The 18,754-nt window shown below is 39.2% G+C and overlaps 2 protein-coding genes and 1 long non-coding RNA gene across 3 annotated transcripts; 2 read left to right on the top strand and 1 right to left on the bottom strand.

Annotated features, from left to right (window-relative positions):
• Positions 1-1,442: 1,442 nt before the first annotated feature.
• Positions 1,443-6,929, bottom strand: LOC5518729 (protein TBATA). The gene is made up of 5 exons (XM_001638558.3): positions 6,420-6,929; positions 4,712-5,061; positions 3,948-4,258; positions 3,442-3,599; positions 1,443-2,599 (listed from the first exon to the last, which is right to left on the bottom strand). Exons 1-5 carry the CDS (start codon positions 6,826-6,828, stop codon positions 2,370-2,372), a joined length of 1,458 nt encoding a protein of 485 aa, XP_001638608.1. The 5' UTR covers positions 6,829-6,929; the 3' UTR covers positions 1,443-2,369.
• Positions 6,930-7,624: 695 nt separating this feature from the next.
• Positions 7,625-11,251, top strand: LOC5518728 (cytochrome b5 domain-containing protein 1). The gene is made up of 4 exons (XM_001638624.3): positions 7,625-7,827; positions 8,192-8,268; positions 9,185-9,403; positions 10,761-11,251. The coding sequence occupies exons 1-4, from the start codon at positions 7,692-7,694 to the stop codon at positions 10,989-10,991; spliced, it is 663 nt and encodes a 220-aa protein (XP_001638674.1). The 5' UTR covers positions 7,625-7,691; the 3' UTR covers positions 10,992-11,251.
• A 1,899-nt stretch (positions 11,252-13,150) lies between these two features.
• LOC116602185 lies at positions 13,151-17,243 on the top strand. Its single transcript, XR_004290315.2, has 4 exons — positions 13,151-13,288; positions 15,510-15,624; positions 16,296-16,427; positions 17,133-17,243. It is a non-coding gene; the product is annotated as an uncharacterized LOC116602185 (long non-coding RNA).
• Positions 17,244-18,754: the final 1,511 nt, after the last annotated feature.

The following is an 18,754-nucleotide window of genomic DNA, read 5'->3' as shown; positions in this document are numbered from 1 at the left end:
CGAAGGCAAAAACGTTTTTCCGATTTTGATAATCGTTACCACAAAGACAACATCCCTCTTTCGAAAAATGCTAGGTTTGCTAATTTTTAATTTATTTCTAATTTTAATTTTTAATTTTATTTTAATTTTAGTCTGTGTGACATTAAAGTTGCGGTTTAACAAGTTGTTGTTTTGCAAAGACAAGTAAATTAGCTGACTCGCTTTCTTAGTTTGCTTACGGCTCATAATCATTTTCAACACTTCACCTATCGCGCTGATCGTAATGGCAAATTAAAGCTCAGATATAGGAGATTTCTTTTTAGGGGCGGTCGTATTGTTGCGCGAGTTCATTAGCAAGCGCAAAGCCGTCACAGTAAAGTTGTTGTCGCCATTAACACTTCGTTGTTTTGAAAAGACAAGAAACATCAACAGCCGACTCGATTTCTTAATTTGCATACGGCTCAAACAAATCGATGGTCGAACTTTGCGGGTCGCGACTATCCTAATTGCAAAGGAAAAGATATAGAGGATTCTTTTGGGAGAGGTCTGTTTGATGCGCGAGCGAGAACCGTCATATTGTTGTCGTGAACGTTAACATGTCGTTGTAATGTCGTTGTATTGCAAAGACAAATAGAGTCGACTCGCTTTCTTAGTTTGCATACGGCAAATATCAAGGACATTCTGCAAACTTAAGAGCGTTCTTCTGAATTTCTAGGGACAATCTTCCGAACTTTAGAGCGTTTTTTTTTTTTTTCAAATTTGAAGGGAACGAACTTCCGAATTTTAAAAACGTTCTTCCAGCAACATCGTTCCCTCATTATTAACAATATCGTTCCCTCATTATAGAAAAGCGTTCATTGATCTTCCAGATTTGCCCAAAAACGTTTTTCGCTAGTGTACGTTTTCCCTTGCCGGGTCACATATAATTTGCAAGGCAAATGCAGGAAGGGTTCTCGGACGTGTGGATTTTTTTTTTTTTTTTTGAGAAGTTGCAATGCTTTCTGGAAGGTTCAGAGTTATGATATATTATGTGATCCCCCCTACGAGCATTTTGCCTCTCTTTGAACCTATAGAGATTGGGTACAAACCTTTTGTTATGACAAAAACCTTTACGTCATGAGGTACACCCAAACTATAGTATGGATGCCTGAGCTAAATTCCTCCACAGGTCGATCCTGGGCCCCTTTGAACGTAGCAATGATTGAGGCCCCCCATTCACACGATGCCGGTCGAATTTTCTACCGCTGAACGTTCGTACCGGGAATGGTACGAACCGGGCGAATTTTACACTGTTCACACGGGACTCGTATAGCTAGAGTGTCGTTTCTTCATCCAGCTAGGGGAGGCCCCGTAAACGGAACTCGTAACCAGAAGAAATTTAGAAGGGCCGAAAATTCGACCGGTACCGCATCAATCCCCCCCCCCCCCCCCCCCCCTCTCCCAAAACATCACCAAACACCATAGGTAATGAATTATTTTATTACAGAATATGTAAAACTTTTATTCAGGTGAACGCCAAATAAACGTTTAGCCATATCGACAGGCAATTGAGGGGAAATAGGTGTGTAGTTGGCGCTTGGGAAAACTATTAAATAAAAACAAAACAATAAGTGAAATTACTAACCGAAACAACCGTAGAGAATCAGAAAAAGATTCCACATTTATTTTAAAACATGTCAAATGAAAACACCAATGCGTAAAGGGAAAATTACACAGGAAATTCTTTTGCTTAATTTCTATACGCATTCCCCTTTATCTTGAATAAGATAAGCTTTGCACTGTAGCAAACTAAGTCAAAACAGAAAATAAAATAAATGAAAAATGCATATAATTCATATTTTATTGTACGTAGGAAAACAACTATCAAAAACCTTAGTCGAACTTTGCATTGCAGTTTTTGACGACACAAAACAAGTATAAATTGTATAAAAAGTTTAATAAACCAGTTAAAAAGGGGTTTTGACATTACATTGTAATGAAGGGACACGAAAAGCGCTTTGTTGATCACCCACAATGCCGAAATGCATTCTGACTTATCATGTGCATCTATTCACGAAACGATTTTACTTCCCTACGTGGCGATCATGAGAAGATCGAAAAGTTGATGGGAGAAACAAAGCCATCTAAGGATGCCTTAGCTCGGACAGAACTTCAAGCAAGCCTTTAGAAACATTTAAGCCAGCCATTTATAATGGAAACCAAGTGTCGTACACCCCGTGTTGCATTATGGATGACGAAAAAATGGCAAAACCGGGGCTCTGTCTGTCGTGCGAGTACCTAGATGCCCATGGTTAAGAGTGCTACAGAATGATCTATTCGCCTTTGCATTGTAAACATTTTTCGATTTCCCGAGAAATCGTTACAAAAAATAAAATATTGGGGCGCCACAATTATGCATTCTGCTGCGGCTTGTACGAGAGAATGCTTTTGATCACAGATTGCTGGCTTTTGATGGACTGGTGACTAGGAGGACGCTGTGCATTCTGGGTGAGGGCTTCCGTTGGCGGGATGTAAAGGCTCTGTTGTGTCTGAGGCCGCGATACAGGTCGGGCAGCGGACGCCCGGCTCTGGTGCTGAAAAACTCGCGGGGATGAGCGTGACTGGAGACGACTTCGAATTTCTGGAAAAGAAAAAGAAAGTCTCCGTTTGTACTGTTTGTACATAAAGACGTTTTACTTCGGTTTCTTGTTTTCAGGTTGGTTGATAGTTGGTTTCGATCCATCCATTTAAAAAGGTTAAAATATAGAAAGGTTTCTTAGAGAATACTTCAGTGGAATAAAAAAAAGGAACAGCACAGATTGCGAAAAGAATGCTAGAGAGCAATCAATAAAAAATATATGGTAAATGTAGGTAAAGTAAATTAAGTTTATAGCGGTCTTTAAGCACTTCACGTGCGCCGGACCTGTACTAATACTATGCTTACAGACAGCTTCACTTCCATTACAACCATCAGTGCTAGTTAGTGAGTAAACACTGTCACTGAAGATGGTACTATGGGTTAGCGGGCCAGTTTGATGAAGGGTGGGTAGAGACGGAACCTCTGGGATACGACCTTGCCCGCGAAAATGAGGGGGATTCACTGTTCCAAATGCAGAGAACGCACCCCCCCCCCCCCCCCCCCCCCCACACACACACACACACACAACGGCCGAAGGTCCACTTGCGGTTCTCAATAGACGTGCTATTTGCAGACGAAACTATAAAGTATAAGCTAGATCACTCTGGTATATGGCCAAATCCGACAATAAACGTCCCGTGGAGCATACTGCAAAGTCATAAAAAACCCTCTTTGTTCTTTTGGGGGTGGTCAGGGTTTTATCAGAGAACTCATCCCCCCCCCCCCCCCCCCCGGAAAAATTAGACCACATTTTCGGATTCTGCACCCTCCCAAGAAAAATCCTGGGTATGGGCCTATATTTCAACATATATATTCTTTAGATATTCTTCTATCTTGTGATTTACCTTCGATTTCCGCCTCGGCTGTTCCTGGGCGTGGTCTGTTCTGCTCTAAAACAAGCGCGTTCTTCTTCTCCGTGGCAACGAATGGGGAGCTTGGTTTACATCCGGGAGATGTCCACTGGTACTGAGTGTAGCCCTGGTTGGAACCTGATCGAGGGGTCCTTCAAACAGCAAACGTTTAAGGTTAGTATGGTGGAGTATATGTATGTAAAGTAAATATGGTGGTGAGCACATAAAAATGGTAGACTTTGTTGTGCGCGTGTTACTTTGGAGGCACGGGTGAGATGGGGTTTGAGTTCGGGAGAATTCGCCACAAAAAATATATAATGTCATCGAGTATCTTTTTCCAATTTTTCTTCAATGATCGTGCCATTGGGAATTTGGCTAAACAGTCAGGTATTTGGGAGATATAGAATTCGCGTGATAAGTTTCTATTCTTTTAAGGGGAATTTTGGGCTCTGTCGGACCTCTGTCACGTTTATAGCCGAGCCCCCTGGGCGTAACATTACCCTGGTTTTTCGCTGCCCTCTTCCCTCGCCGCCTTTAGCTTTTGTTCCTCTTCCATCTCCCTTTTCTTGGCTTCGTTGTACTTCTGAATGTTATCCACGTCTAAGCTGGCTTCCTGTTGCAGAAGCTGGTCCTCATACACTGGGGATCTCACCACTGTGTTATAGCCTTCACGGAACTCGCGATCCGACGAGGACACAGCACGGATCATGTCTAACACGAGCTCTTTCTCCTTGTTTGGAGCATTTACCAGCCATGACTGAATAGCTTGGACGCTATCTGTCTGGAGAATGGAGCCAAGAAGCTCCAGCATCTGTAACAAGAGAATAACAACGCGTTAAAAAACCCTGAAGTTTTGCTACACTTTCGCACGAATTTGTTTTCGCATAATATGCTATATTGAATACTATCAAGAGAGCGTAAATTTATGAATCTACTTCCACATCGCATAATTGCCTTAAATAACACAGAGAGGTGGCCAGAGTATGAAGCAAAGTTGGTTATCTTGAGCATACAAGGAAAATTGTTTTGTAATAAAAAGCAGGAAAGCTCCAAAATCCCTAAAGATATAGAGAGCAAAATGATTCTAATATGAATTGTCTAACTTACCAAAAAGTAAAACATTGCAAGTATGATGATTTACTGAAATAGTATCTATTAAGGAAGTTAAAATTAATAGAAAATGCATCGCTGTTCTTGATACTGAGGTTTCCTTATAAAAAGTAAAACTCCCAAAAGTTCAATTGCAACTGTCTGTAGAACTTACATATCCCTCATTATCTGGATACTCCACAATGTGCTGCAACTGTCTGTCATCCTGGTAGGGTGGTACACCTTGTCGGGAGGGTGGAACACCTTGTCGGGAGGGGGGTGGCACATCACCCTGCCTTGACATCTGTCGAGATGGCAACATCCTCTCCCCACCCCTAGATGGAGGGGGTAGTTCTCCATTCCTGGACGGTGGTGGCCTATCGTCCATCCTGGACCCCTGCCTGGACACTGGGGGCATCTGGTAGGCTTTGGTTATTGTATAAGGGTTCTTTGACACTTCACGCTTGACACCTGCTGCTTCCGCCAGCTTGCGCAGCTCCTCCCTCCAGGTAAATGTGATTGGCACTTTGGAAGTAGAACAGAAACAATTGGTCATTCAGATGAAGCTTTCTTTATTCTGATAAATAGAAAAATCTTATTTTTCCTCAAAGAGTTCACCCACATGTAGAAATGAACAAATAAAATTATAAAAGATAGGAATATCTTTTATTTATGAGCATCTGCTGCCATGGCACAGTAATATATGTACTGATAATTTTCAATGGTTGATTAATTGATACTAATTTTGACAATATTTCTTTTTAATGACCACTGCACAAATTTGCTTAGAAATTGAAATTAAGAACGGCAAGATGTTAAGAATCATTATTAGCAACTGTTTCTTCTTCACTGGATGTAGAAAATTCGGGAGCTCTGTTTTCATTTTTTTGTGACTGGTGATAAAGATCATGATAACATGCTAATGGTTTGTCTAAACCAGCATTTATTCTAACACCAGAAGTTGGTATTGAAACTCAAAACACCACCTGAATTCGTCTATTGTCACCACAAATCCCCTGCTAAATCTTTAAATACATTCAATTTAAACTTAGATGCGCTTGAAAACACGTACAATATATCTTAATTAAAAAAGGGAATATTTTTCGTTAAATTGATAACAATCGACGCAGTTATACAAATGCGAATATCTAGAAAATTTCTATTATCCTTTAAATAGATGACCGGTAATAACGAGGTTGGGATGATAATGCACTTTGCATACAAAAAAAGTGAAGTATGCTCTCGGATTATTCACAGACTTCTTGACTCTCGAAAACTTGGAGGATTTACCCTTGCCGGTTTCATTGACAGAGAAGTAAACAATGGATATATGCTATAAGGGTGAAAACGATCTTGGAAGTAGATGCCGAGGTTAGTTATCGTATTTCACTCTCGAGCGCATGACACTCGAATGGGTTCTCGACAGTGAAGAATTCTGATTACAAATTCAGTCGGCCACAACGCATACAAAGCCCTATTTTTCCATAAGAAAGGTCATAGTTTTAATTTCATATGTGCAGCATTGTTTATATCTTTATTGATTCCGTGATTTGTAGTTAGTTACGCAGTTAGCAACGATAAAAGTATCCATTCTATCACGCTATAAAGCTTTTAAAAGCCTTGGCAACAATTCTACACAAACCTTTAATCGTAAAATCGGTAGTTTTAGTATTATGTTTTCTAAGGCAAAATCAAAATTTTCTTACGTGCGTTTGCTAATTTGAAATCCAACTTTTGACTTTGACTTCTTAAAGAATTCCAAGACACAGGAACCACAAATAAAAAACAATACACAAAGCGCTAACACTTCTGATAACGTTTAATTCACTTGGCCACTAAGTTAAATTGCCAATAATGGTCGGAAATCTAGTATTAAATCTTACCTAGACCAACAGTAGGAATGGCTTTTTCTTTCACAGTGACAAAGGAATCGGCATTTATCGGCATACGAAGACCGCGAAGCGGTCTTTGGCGCATTTGGTCCGTAGTCGGGGTACAAACGAGAAATCGATCTTGGTTGTCTTCCACGCCAGGTGAATCTATAACGGTACACACAGGAATGTCTAGTAGGCCTTTCAGATGCCTTACTCTCTGTGGATGAGGATTATGTCTTGCGAAGAAAGGGTTCTTGCTCGCGCGGCTAGAGAACGCACGGCTTGGTGCCCGCTCGTCTTTTGTAGGCCACGCATATCGACTCGTGGACGGAATTTTGTCTTGAAATGATTCTTGCACGGTTCCACGAACGAGTAAAGGCTGCCCTCCTGATGGTGTAAACGTTGGCATGTTATCCATCCAACAGTAAAACCGGTCGCTAAACTAATAAACTTTAACAGCTCCCTCTTTCATCCACGCTGCTTCCCAGGCTTGTTTGGAAATGGCCTCAGTGCAAACTAACTAATAATTTCGCGAGTTTTAATTGGCTCTTGCGTTGCCATGGAGCTGTGAGACATCACCTCCAAGACGAGACTGTATACAAACACCAGGATTTTGAATTGACAGGCAAGTGTCAATAAACTATTATCCCGAGACAATGACGGCATTATATGAGATGCCTAGGTATTTGACTATTTAGAATGAGGACCGTATAATTCACAAGTTCTTAGCTTGAAATCATGGTCAAACCAATGGCTCCTGTGTCGAAATATATTTTCAAAGAAAACCATAGGTAATCTTTTGATATGATAACGTCGCAAAAACCTGTAAAATCGATTTAAAGATATATATCGATTTTTAAAATAAACAAGAAAATATACTTTCAAATACTTTTTTTTTTTTGCTCGGATTATGATTGTTAATCTCTTTTTCAAAAGAGAGAATTTCTTCAATTTGATTGTTTATTGAAACAAGCCACAGGCAGCCCAAGGCAGCAATACAGAGTAAAAAACACAATTCGTGGCGGGCTTCAAACTCGCTAACATTCTATTGACAAAATTAAAATAAAGAAGACTCAAACACAATATTACATGGTCTAAAGTTTTATTTTTCACGATAAAGTATTTTTTCGCAAACAAATAAATTCCCCCATACATTCCTTTATAACCCCCTGACAGTACCTGACAATACCACACCGCTGACCACATGGTTCTCATGGTAACGGACCCGACGATGAAAGCAAGGAAAATTGGGTACGAAACGAAGAAGTTAGCGTAAAAAAGATGCCACAAAAACTCGGCAAACGACCAAAATACTACACGCCGAATGAAGTTAGCATACATAATACGTTAAAGGACCTTTGGGTTTCCTTCCTGGGTAAAGTTTACGATCTCACGCCACTTTGTGAGCGAAATGCAGGTTGGCATTACTAGTCATACGGAATAGTCGAGCTTTATAAGACGCAGCGTCATTTGATTTATAAATATGCTTTAAAATGGGGCTTTGAAATAGATCATAAAGTGTTTTTTTTTACAATTTGTAAGTCTTTCAATTGAATATTTATTTGATGAAAGACTTCTTTGCTGTTTGAATCAGCCCCATGTTAGTTAAAATTTTACCTGTGTTGTGTTGCACGAGGAAGTGGCTGTCATTACTAGGTTTAAACATTCTAGCTTGTGTGCTAAAGAATATGCTTTAGTATTTTTTTATCTAGCATATAGGTAGATATTATATGCCAGATGGGTGGCTAAAAAGGAGTTGAATATTTTTAACAATTTTCCAGGTGACGTGCTACTCAAACCTATCATAGAAGCTGCAGGAAAAGATATCTCTCACTGGTTTGACAAGAAGACCAAAGATGTAAGTATTTTTTTCTCCTATTTGTATGTAATATGTAAGCTGTTCTGATCCATTAAGGATGAGGGGCCAATGTCAACCATTTCCATGGTACTGCTATAAGCAACTGAGAGTATTTGCACTCCTACTTGGCTGGGGAGCTGAGAGGTTGATAGACCCAGATACTTATTATGTAAAAGAAAAGAAAAAAAAATATGGTAAAAAGTCCCTTTATTGGAAACTTTTCTGAGCCTTCATTAAAACACAAAATTGCTAAATTGGTACAAATGGTTGAACCATTTACCCAAGAGCCTTGTCTATGTGTGCTTACTCTACTTCTCTTATGTCATATCAAACCAGGGTTATTTCTAGGTATGCTCCCCTGCTCTGCTCACTATTCAACCTTCACTCATACAGAAGGCTAAGCAAAGAGGCAGCAAAAACTTATGTTTACAATTTACCCCTGCACCACCTATAGAAAATATTTTATTTAGAAAATTCTGAAACTGACCAACTATGTACCACACCTCTCTCTACCCTTTTTGGCCCTAATCAAAATCGATGATTCAAAAAAGATGCTGGCATGCACACATTCAAATCATCATATATATTATTTTTGGTAGTATCATACATTGGTGTATCCGAGGATGGCTCAGTGGGTTCAATAGAACCCCCCTATGGAAGCAAAATGATTGTGCAGTAGTGGACAATTGATGGCCAAAAACCATGTTATTGTTTTTTATAAACTGAGCCACCCCAACTCCTAACCACAATGTTGGATCTGCCACAGCCTGACATGCTCAAGGAGGAATGTAATACTTTTACACCTGTGGACTTTCTGCATCATAATCAACCACATAGCCACATTGTTTTACCAGCATTGTGAATCTAAATTGCCATTTTGTAACTTCAAGTGAAATTATCAATTACCATGTTTTAGATCCGTACACATGTAGACCCTGTGACCAACTGTAAGAACTTCTACACACCTAGAGGGCGGTTTATACATGTTCCCCCACCTTGTCCACGAACCGACTGGGCCAACGACTTTGGACGGCCTTGGTGGAAGGATGACTCCTACAGCATTGGGGTTCTTTCAGCAAAAACCAGGAAAATCAGAATTATAAACACACTCACTTCTCAGGAGCAAACTATTGAGGTAAGAACTTCTTTATAACCTGTATTGCAGTCAGAAATAATCTCCCCGCCCCTTTAAGACTACTTGAGCTTGCATCCATCAGAGTGACATGCTTTTTGATTGACATCTGCAAATGGTCTTCAGACAGTGATTAATAAATTGACAACTGCCAGCTGACTTTTGACTGCTTTATAAGCTACACAGTTACACTCAAAGTGCCAAATACAATATCTTTGTGTGTAATGCCAATGGCTGTGCACCCTTCCTCACCTTCTCACCACACACCTGAATGTGACAAGCTAGCAGGGCCTTAGCAGGAGATGGGGCACTTGGGGCATGCCTCCCATCCCCAATATTTTCTTAAAGTTCTTAAAACCTTTCACTTATATCAATCTAGCCAAAGGAAAGCATAGATAAATTTTCAAATTCTGAAAAGAGAATTGAATTTGATTGTAATTTGGATTTTCTACAGATCTTTGAAAATTTTCCTGGCCACGCGAAAGGAGATTGAATCAAGTGAATAATTCCAAGTTTTGGCGGGGAAATCTGAAACAACATATTTTCCTTAAATCCGTTAAAATTCAGAGACGACAATACCACAAAGTGTTAGCGAAGTGTTTTCTATTGCAATGCTACCCACAATGAAGCGAAGAAAAATTTATAGTCGAGAATTGTATGTGAAAAAAGAAAATATTGTTTTGTTGTATGTTTCAAAAACAGCGCGCGCTCGTGAGAATGTCGTCATTCTTGATTGCGAATGCAGCATGCGCACAATGCAAAAACAATTCAAAGACTTAAAAATATCTGCTAAATTTTGCAGATTTGTTTCCTGAAATTAAATAATTATTTGACTACCAGGTTGAAACATAAAGATGATGGTAAAAGTTGTAACCACAAAACGTTCTTCAGCAATAACTAAGAAGACATGAAGACGGAAACGGGTTTAGCGCGTGCATATGTTTTGTCATGTAATTTGGTTGACATCTCGATCTACGTCACAAATGACTGGACCCGGGCGTTTCAGTTCACAGCCTTTTTTCCGAAGGTTGACCAAAATACCTCAATATTACAGATTTGAGTTGTTTGCGCGAACGCGTGTATTATGAAGTCCATACAAACCACATACCATTTGGAAAATGAAAATATAACGAATTGACAAAGTCTATCAACTCTGAAAGGCTATATGGACTTTAATGTTTTTTTATCGTGTCCCCTCCCCCAATAATTCGAGGCCTGCTACGGCTATGGCTACTAGTTAAAAATTTTTTTTACAGATGATGGTATCATAGGTCAGCATAAAAAAATGGTTATGTTGGGCATAAGAAGTTAACTTGACAGGATGTTAATGAACTAATGTGGTTTTTGTGGCCTCACTTAGGTTTGCTCTGAAGAAATTCTCACAGAAATCCAAGATCGCTATATAAAGTACAATGCCCATGCCGCTAGCTATACCTGGAAATATGAGGGAAGAAATCTGGACATGCAGAAAACACTAGAAGAAAATGGTGTGAGTGACGAAGGTGAAGAGTTTTACAAGCTAGGGATGAATGATGATCAGTTCCTTCCTGCAATTCATTTGTACTTTGATGATGACCTGACAGAAGCATAGATGCAACAATTCACATAATTTTATGTACGTTGGCTCATGCTTTGGCACAAGTCTACATAAGTGAAACAATTTTAGAGTTCCCATTACGGTTTTTGTAAAGCATGATATCCCGCTAAGGGAAGTAATAGTCTGGGGGCATGTGGTTTGGTAGGAAGATAATCTCCAGGCTGCCTAGTCATGGTGTACAGACCTTCTAAGTTAACTGTATTTGTAGAAATATTGTAAATAAGTTTAATTAAAAAAATACAATCTTGTTCAAACGTTTTTCAATATATGTCACCAGTAGTCTTGTACCCAAGGTGGGGGGGGGGGGGGGGGGGTCAAGGCAGCCAAGTCTCAAATAACAAATTGTCAGATTCGGGATACCTGTGTTTGTGATTTAAGGACGCGGGAGATTGGTACCTCCCCACCCCTACGTTTTTTTTTTTTTCTCCTCTTTTCGCCATAGGAAAACCCTGCATTGAAAAAAAACCTTTTTTCCGTGAGAAGAGATGCCTGCGGAGGAGGCTATGGGGAGGTCTAGCGCCAGGCCCCGCCATGGAGGTTACCTTCTCTCTTTGCAATATATTCAATGCAAAACAATATCAGGTGATAAATAAAAAACTCAATTTGCGAATCAATTACCTTTTGTCGACAGAGCAAAAAAACGGCAAGTTTTGCCAAAATAAGGTTTGGTTAACTTTGGTAAGCTTGAATTTTTGCATAGAGGTTCCTTATGTCATGTAAACCAACATATCAAAAAGTGTTTTTTTCTTATGGATTCGTCTTCGAGATATGAGGCTTTAAGTGCAATTTTCAATTGTTCAAAGTATGAATTCTCCTCTTTTTTAGGGAGAAGTCGGAATCTGATCAGAGATTAAGCCAAAATCTTGATCTTATATATTGAGAATTGGAAAATTTCACGCCAGTTTTTGGCTCTGTCCCTTTTGTCTTTTATTATGATCCACCGCATTACACTTGGGGATATAGACATTTCGAAAGAAAAAAACCTTAGACTGTGACGCGGCTCTATTCATTCGAGGGTCAAATCTTGGCTTCACGCTGTTTTCTTTAGAATTGACTCTACTGGGTGTGATATAAGAACGAGTGAGTAATTTGTAATTATTAAAATCATTGAATTTTTTTTTGGATAAACCCATCCACCTGTATATCTATGTTTTGTGTTCTAAGTGTTCTTTCAGGTTGGGTTTTATAATGTCCTTCATTCGTGCTTTTCCGTTTTGCTTTTCGTTTTTCTATAAAGATTTTTACACGGGGTTATAGAAACGACGATGAGACCATACCATAAGGACACAATAGCGAGCTCTTATACAACGGCGTAGCCAGGATTTTTAACAGGAGGGGGCCCAAAAGGGAATTTCAAGGCATTTTCTCCTGTATTTTAGATAATGTCTCATACATTTACGGAACTTTTGGCTGCTAAAGGGGGGTGGGGGGCTAGGCCACCCCCTGGCTCCGCCTCTGCTATATATCCACCGATATTCGCTGAGCCTGGTTGTTCTGGCGGGGACTGAACAACACACGTTTTGCTGTAATTATTATATCGAATTTCCAACTTTGTCTACCTTATGTCGCGCGAAACGAGGTAAGTAAGTATCGCTTCTGACAGTTGTTGATGTTCGTATCTTTTATAAGATTTTGCCAGTTTGCTTGGTCTGAATGGAGGGCACAAAATCCATTCGGTTTTCCCACACACAATGCTTTTAACAACCAAGAAATACAGAACCTCCAATGAAGACAATATACGAGTTTTGACCACATTATTTTGTAGACTCAGCATTTAGTTACGTTTGACACGTCGTTTTTACGGATTTTATCTTAGAAATGATTCCTTTCGCTTTGAATCCTCCACAGACGATCAGGTACAAGCTCGATAACTTCGGGTGCAAAAAAGTTTTTTTTAATGATAATTTTACAAATCCACTCATTATTCCGAGTTTTATTAGGGGTGAATACTGTCCATTATTCCGAGATAGCGAGCCAATTAGAGCGCGCGTTCTTATGAATATATCCCGCCAACTATTTACTAATATCTGATATACTTGAATTCAGAATGGATTGAATTTGATTTTCGCCTGAAAGGCACTTGACATATGGCTGGATTAATTAAAAGATAGTATGACTGTGCTCGTTAAATGATTATGCCCGCAGAATCTCTGTGTGGTGCGCGATCTTATCAAGGAGGAGGTTTTTTCTCCACATGGCACAAATTCGAATCAATCAAGCCGTGGAAGCTGACTGTAGTTTTTCTCGTGACTTTTTGATAACTCCACACCAACGCTTGGACGCTTAGAAATGTAAGTATTGATAGAACAAATGTCGGGATATAAAGTTAATGCAATGATTTAATTATTTTTTTGCTTCTCTCAAGAAGGATTCCTGTAAATTTCCTGTGCCGTGGCAGAATTAATCTTTCAAATTCACCAAAACGAAGACTCAATAAGAACTGCCAACTGCGGTTTAGATTCTTTTACAACAATTCGACATATAAGTTGACTTTTAAACCTTTATGCAGTTATCGTCCTTGAGGTACTACGGTCTACTTCATTTATAGCCGATTTGGATGTATCGTGACGCCGCATTTTGAAAACATCGATTTGTTTTTGGCTTTTAGGATTTTCTGTTCCGCCAGTCAAATTATTTAAGCCAATCAAAATTCTTGCCATCCTTCGCCTAGTGCAGTTGCCCGGCTTTCTGTCGCGACACTGTCTGGATTTCGTCCAGAGGGAAGCAAGGGAAGTGCACAAAACGATACTCTGATTGGCTCAAAATGATTTTACTGACGAAACAAAAAATCCCAAAAGCCAAAAACGATGTTTGATGTTGAAAATGCAGCGTCTCGATACGTCGAAATCGGCCATAATGTCATTTCCGTTTTTTTTTTTTTTTTTGTAAATATTGTGATTCTTTTATTTCGAAGCAATCGATCTCTACTATATTTTTTTACAAAGCTATCTTTATGTGATCGCACTTTATTGTCGGAGTAATCGGCTCAATTGCACAATTGAGATCAACATCATTAGAAAAAGAAAATAGCCTAATGAATTTGCGGTGCGTATATTTTAGTTACTTGTCACGGCAGGCTTGAAGCAGACGCCCAGACCACTATACCTTTTCTATTTTGGGGGAGGGGTAGGGAGGGGGTTGTTAAAAAGGTGCCTTGTAAAGGGAGATATGTACGAGCCAAAAGCCAGCTTTCAGAAGAAAAAAAAGAGAGAGAGAAACATTAAAAAAATATAGAGAGTCAAGCGGAAAGATCAAATTCAGTAGAATGACGACACAAGATGCGTTCCATTACCTTATAAACTATCCAGGCAAAAATATTTCAATACAAAAAGCGATCGCAAAAAACATCTATATATGCTTCTCCCGTAGGAACAGTATTATCTCTACATGACTCAAATAATTATTGTGTTGTGTAGAGGTCTTATATAGTTATAATTTATTGGGATTCCCAGTCAATGTACTCTTTTGTATAAGACCCCAATAAAACTGTCTCTCTGTCTGTAAAGGGAGATATATACGAGCCAAAATAGAAAGTTCGTGCTCGGAAAAAGGGAATTCATAAACCGTCGGTTATGCTCATTCATTATATACGCTCTTAGTTGTTTAAACATGTTTAAAATACACTAAAGGAATTTAATTTCAATTAAAATGACCGGAAGGAATAATTAATTCTGAAGCTTTGTGGGTTTCTTCGGTCCTCGATGTCATCGCACGCACATGTTTTTTATTTGCACAAAGCCTGGGTCAGTCTTATCCACCGGATAAGAATCCTTTTCCAGCGGATAAAACTTATCCAAAGCGGCGTAATTCGGCTGCACAAAGCCCGAATAAAAATTATCCAGCGGATAAAGTTTTTCGGTTTAATGAAATCTTGAAATATCGAAAATGTGAATAGAAAACAAAATGGTGCTTGCTTTCTAATTCATTGTCAGAATTAAGATTAATTTTAGATGCAGTGGGGGTTGAAACACATGTGAAAGACTCATTTTACACTGGGTAAATTAACAATAAACTACGAACTTACATGCAGCTCTGGCAGGACTCTGGAATCAATTTATATTGTCAGTGTTATCGAGAGATGTGGACCATGGGCTAGGGGGGGGGGGGGGGGGGGTTTAGGTTAACAAGAACGGGAATTTACCTACCAGGAACTGGAATAAGAAATTGCTAGTCATGTGCGCGTTTTCTTAGGTGTGACACCCCTTTTATTACTTGCTTTTCACTCAAATGCTTTTTTCCGCAACCTGTGCGACTTTCAAGTATTTCTTTTACTAGACAAGTGGCAGCTAAAAGGGTTCGTGTGACAGGACGTTGCACTCTCATTCTCATACTGTTTTATTTTAAGTTTATTTCTCGCGCGTGCCTCATGGTGACATGCCAACCATACATGGATTTTGTGCAGCCTTTATCCACTAGCGACCAGCTATAAATAATTTGTGAAAATGTAGAATCTGCCGTTGGCAATCTCATTTTTGTATCCCACTAATGATGTCATGGTTCTATGGCCTACAGCTAAACATGGATCGCAAATGTTTGGTCTTCACCCTAGTCATGATGGTGATGCTCTGCTTCTCCAGTTGCCATGGGAAAAGTCTCGGGATTCATGAGCAAGCTTATCTTGAGAAAGGTAGCTTTTTTTTTTTTTACTTTTATTTTGTCATACAAAGAGCAATGTGATAATCATTAAACAGTCGCTGATCACCATTTACCTGTTAAGAACGAAAATACTGATGGATGTATCCTCTTCATCAATTGAAATGATTGATATTCTTGAAAACGTGTTACATTATAATTGCAGGGGGTCCTAAAAAGGGTAATGATAATAAATTTGTGGCTTGCAATCTATCGGATCGCTTTTATGAATATTCTTTGCTATGGAGAGCAAAAAATCCCCCCCCTTTTTGAAAACGTATTACATTATAATTGCAGGGGTTTCTAAAAAGGGCAATGATAATAAATTTGTGGCTTGCAATCTGCAAGCTATTGGGTCGCTTTATGATTATTCTTTGCTATGGATAGCCAACCCCCCCTCCCTATCTATCCGTCAGTAAAACCATTCTGAGCCAATCAGAGTCTCGCTTTGTGTACTTCCCTGGCTATCCTCTGGATAAAAACCAGACAGTGTCGCGACAGAAAGCCAGGCAACTCCACTAGGCGAGAGATGTCAAGAATCTGATTGGCTTAGAATAATTTGACTTGCGGAACAGAAAAAAAAATGGGGCGTCGCGATACAACGGATTCGACAGTAAATGACCACAATTGGATCCTAATTTTGCTTCTTGTTGGTCGCGGTTTCAGATTTATCAGAGAATAAAGAAGCATCTGACTGCTTTGATCGAGCGGATCAATACTATTGTTATTCCATTCAACTGTTTGTTAGCGATTGTACAGAGGAATACATATATATGTGCAAGAAATCTTGTAATAAATGTAAGTATATCCTATAGATTATAAGCGTTAACGATTTACAAATCGTTATAAAAAAATTTCCTCTTAGAGATTTCAAGCCATAACTTAAACTCAGGGCCATCCCGCTTCCCCGCAAAGTTTCCCGTAGTAAAAACAAATTTCCTCAGATGAAGGTAATTGAATGGTAAAGGATGGGGATGTATCCATGTGTGTATCCATGACCAAAATTACAATCTTTGTTGTTTTATACACCTATTTCAATTAAGTTTGACTTTAAGGAAATGAAAAACTGCGAGTCCCGAAACAAATAACTATGGAGAATGCAACTATTATATGCGTTTATAACAGTCAGAGAATCCATTAAGTCTCAAGCAAGGCGCATATAGTAAATGAACCCCCTTTTTTTACAAGAAAACGACATTGTTTATCCAACCTACTTGGGCCACTTTCCTATTGTCAAACCTTATTTGAAATGGGTGTATAGGTATAGAAATAGTATGTATCCATAGGGCCGTAACACGGGGTGGGGCACTAGGGGCGCGTCCCCCCCCTCAAATATTTAAATAATATATATCACAAAATGCCCAGTAGGGGAGTGGCCGTGCCCCCAAATATTTTCTTACTGTTTCTGTACTATGCCTCCCCAATAATATTTCGATGCGAGCGACAACAGCACTGATCCATGTGTGTATTTGACTAAATTACAATCTCTGTTGCTTCTTTCAGGTTGAAGGGCAAAGTGTTACGGGCGTGACAAGAATGGTTAGACGATGCACATTTCGTTTCTTGTGGTCAAGATGCTTCTTTGGTTCTAACAACCTATATATATATATATATATATATATATATATATATATATATATATATATATATATATATATATATATATATATATATATATATATTTCAGTTACAGGAAATCCCCTGATGAGTGGGCAACCACGAAACAGACCTGTAGGGAAACCTATGTAGTTTGTATTTTTCTCAAACCAACACTATACACCGCTCTACTTTCGAGTATTGAGCACTTTCTATGAAAGCCTTCAACCATCATTTTATATATATATATATATATATATATATATATATATATATATATATATATATATATATATATATATATATATATATATATATATATATATATATATATATATATAATAAATGTTTTCTATTTTACAGTCATATTCACTCGCCTATTATTGTAAACCAAAATGTGTTGCAAAATGAGGTAAAAGTCACATTACAGGGACCGCGGAACCGGTATTGCCGGTATTGCCCGAGCAATACCAGAAATCGGCGAGAGGAAAGACATACATGAATGAGAAATCACTCCGCCGTAAATAAGCAAATAAGCATCATTTCAGATGTCGCTAGAACCCTCAGAAAGTGCTCGAGTTAAGCGAAAATCAGTGCCATTTTTCGAAATTTTCTCGGGGGGAGAACCCCCCCGAACCCCCCTACTGGGGCTCGGGCCGTAGGCCCTTCGCGGCGACGGCCTCCGGCCGCCGCGGCTCCGCGGTCAGTTATGGCCAAAGAGTTGGCAATACCAAGATCACGCCCGCTCCGCGGGCCCTGCATTAAACTGAACTGAATGCGACTATATGGATCTACAGGCCCGTACCAAGGATTTTTTTTGTGGGGGGAGGGGGGGTGCGAAATCCGAAAAAAGGACCTAATTTTTCTGGGGAGGGGGGAGTGAGTTTTCTGATAAACACTGAGACCACCCCCGAAAGAACAAAAAGGGATTTTTTTTACGCCTTTACAGTATCTCCACGGGACGTTTATTGTCGGATTTGGCTAGAATACTTATGGACTGACTTATCGATTAATGACAAACCAGAGTGATCTAGCTTATGCTTTATAGTTTTGTCTACAAACAACATGTCTATTGAGAACTGAAAGTGCACTTTCTACCGTTGTTGTGCGTTCGCAACACCCCCCTGCACTCCGCTTCCGCTGATCTATGTTCTGGTAGTTGATATCGAGGCTTTATTTGGTCCCTGCGTATGCGGTTGTGCTTCTCTCTAAAGTGTCATGGATCAACCTGAAAGAAGGCAAGAATGTTTTAAGATAGAACCAAGTAAGAAGTGAAAACAGTTTCTTCTTTCAAACACGAAGACGATGTTGTTAGCAGGTGTACTTAAATGATAAAAATGATAGTGATTTGACAATGGTTATGATGACAACGACGATAACGATGGATATGGATGATGATGATTAAGATAATAATGATGATGACGATGACGAAATTAATCATGGATGCTTATCGATAAAAATGATAGTGTTTTGAAGATGGCTACAATGACAACGACGTTAACGATGGATATGATGATGATGATTAAGAT

This window comes from Nematostella vectensis, chromosome 3, assembly GCF_932526225.1.
Source record: "Nematostella vectensis chromosome 3, jaNemVect1.1, whole genome shotgun sequence".
Taxonomy (NCBI): domain Eukaryota; kingdom Metazoa; phylum Cnidaria; class Anthozoa; order Actiniaria; family Edwardsiidae; genus Nematostella; species Nematostella vectensis.
This window is presented reverse-complemented; position numbering and strand designations above follow the sequence as displayed.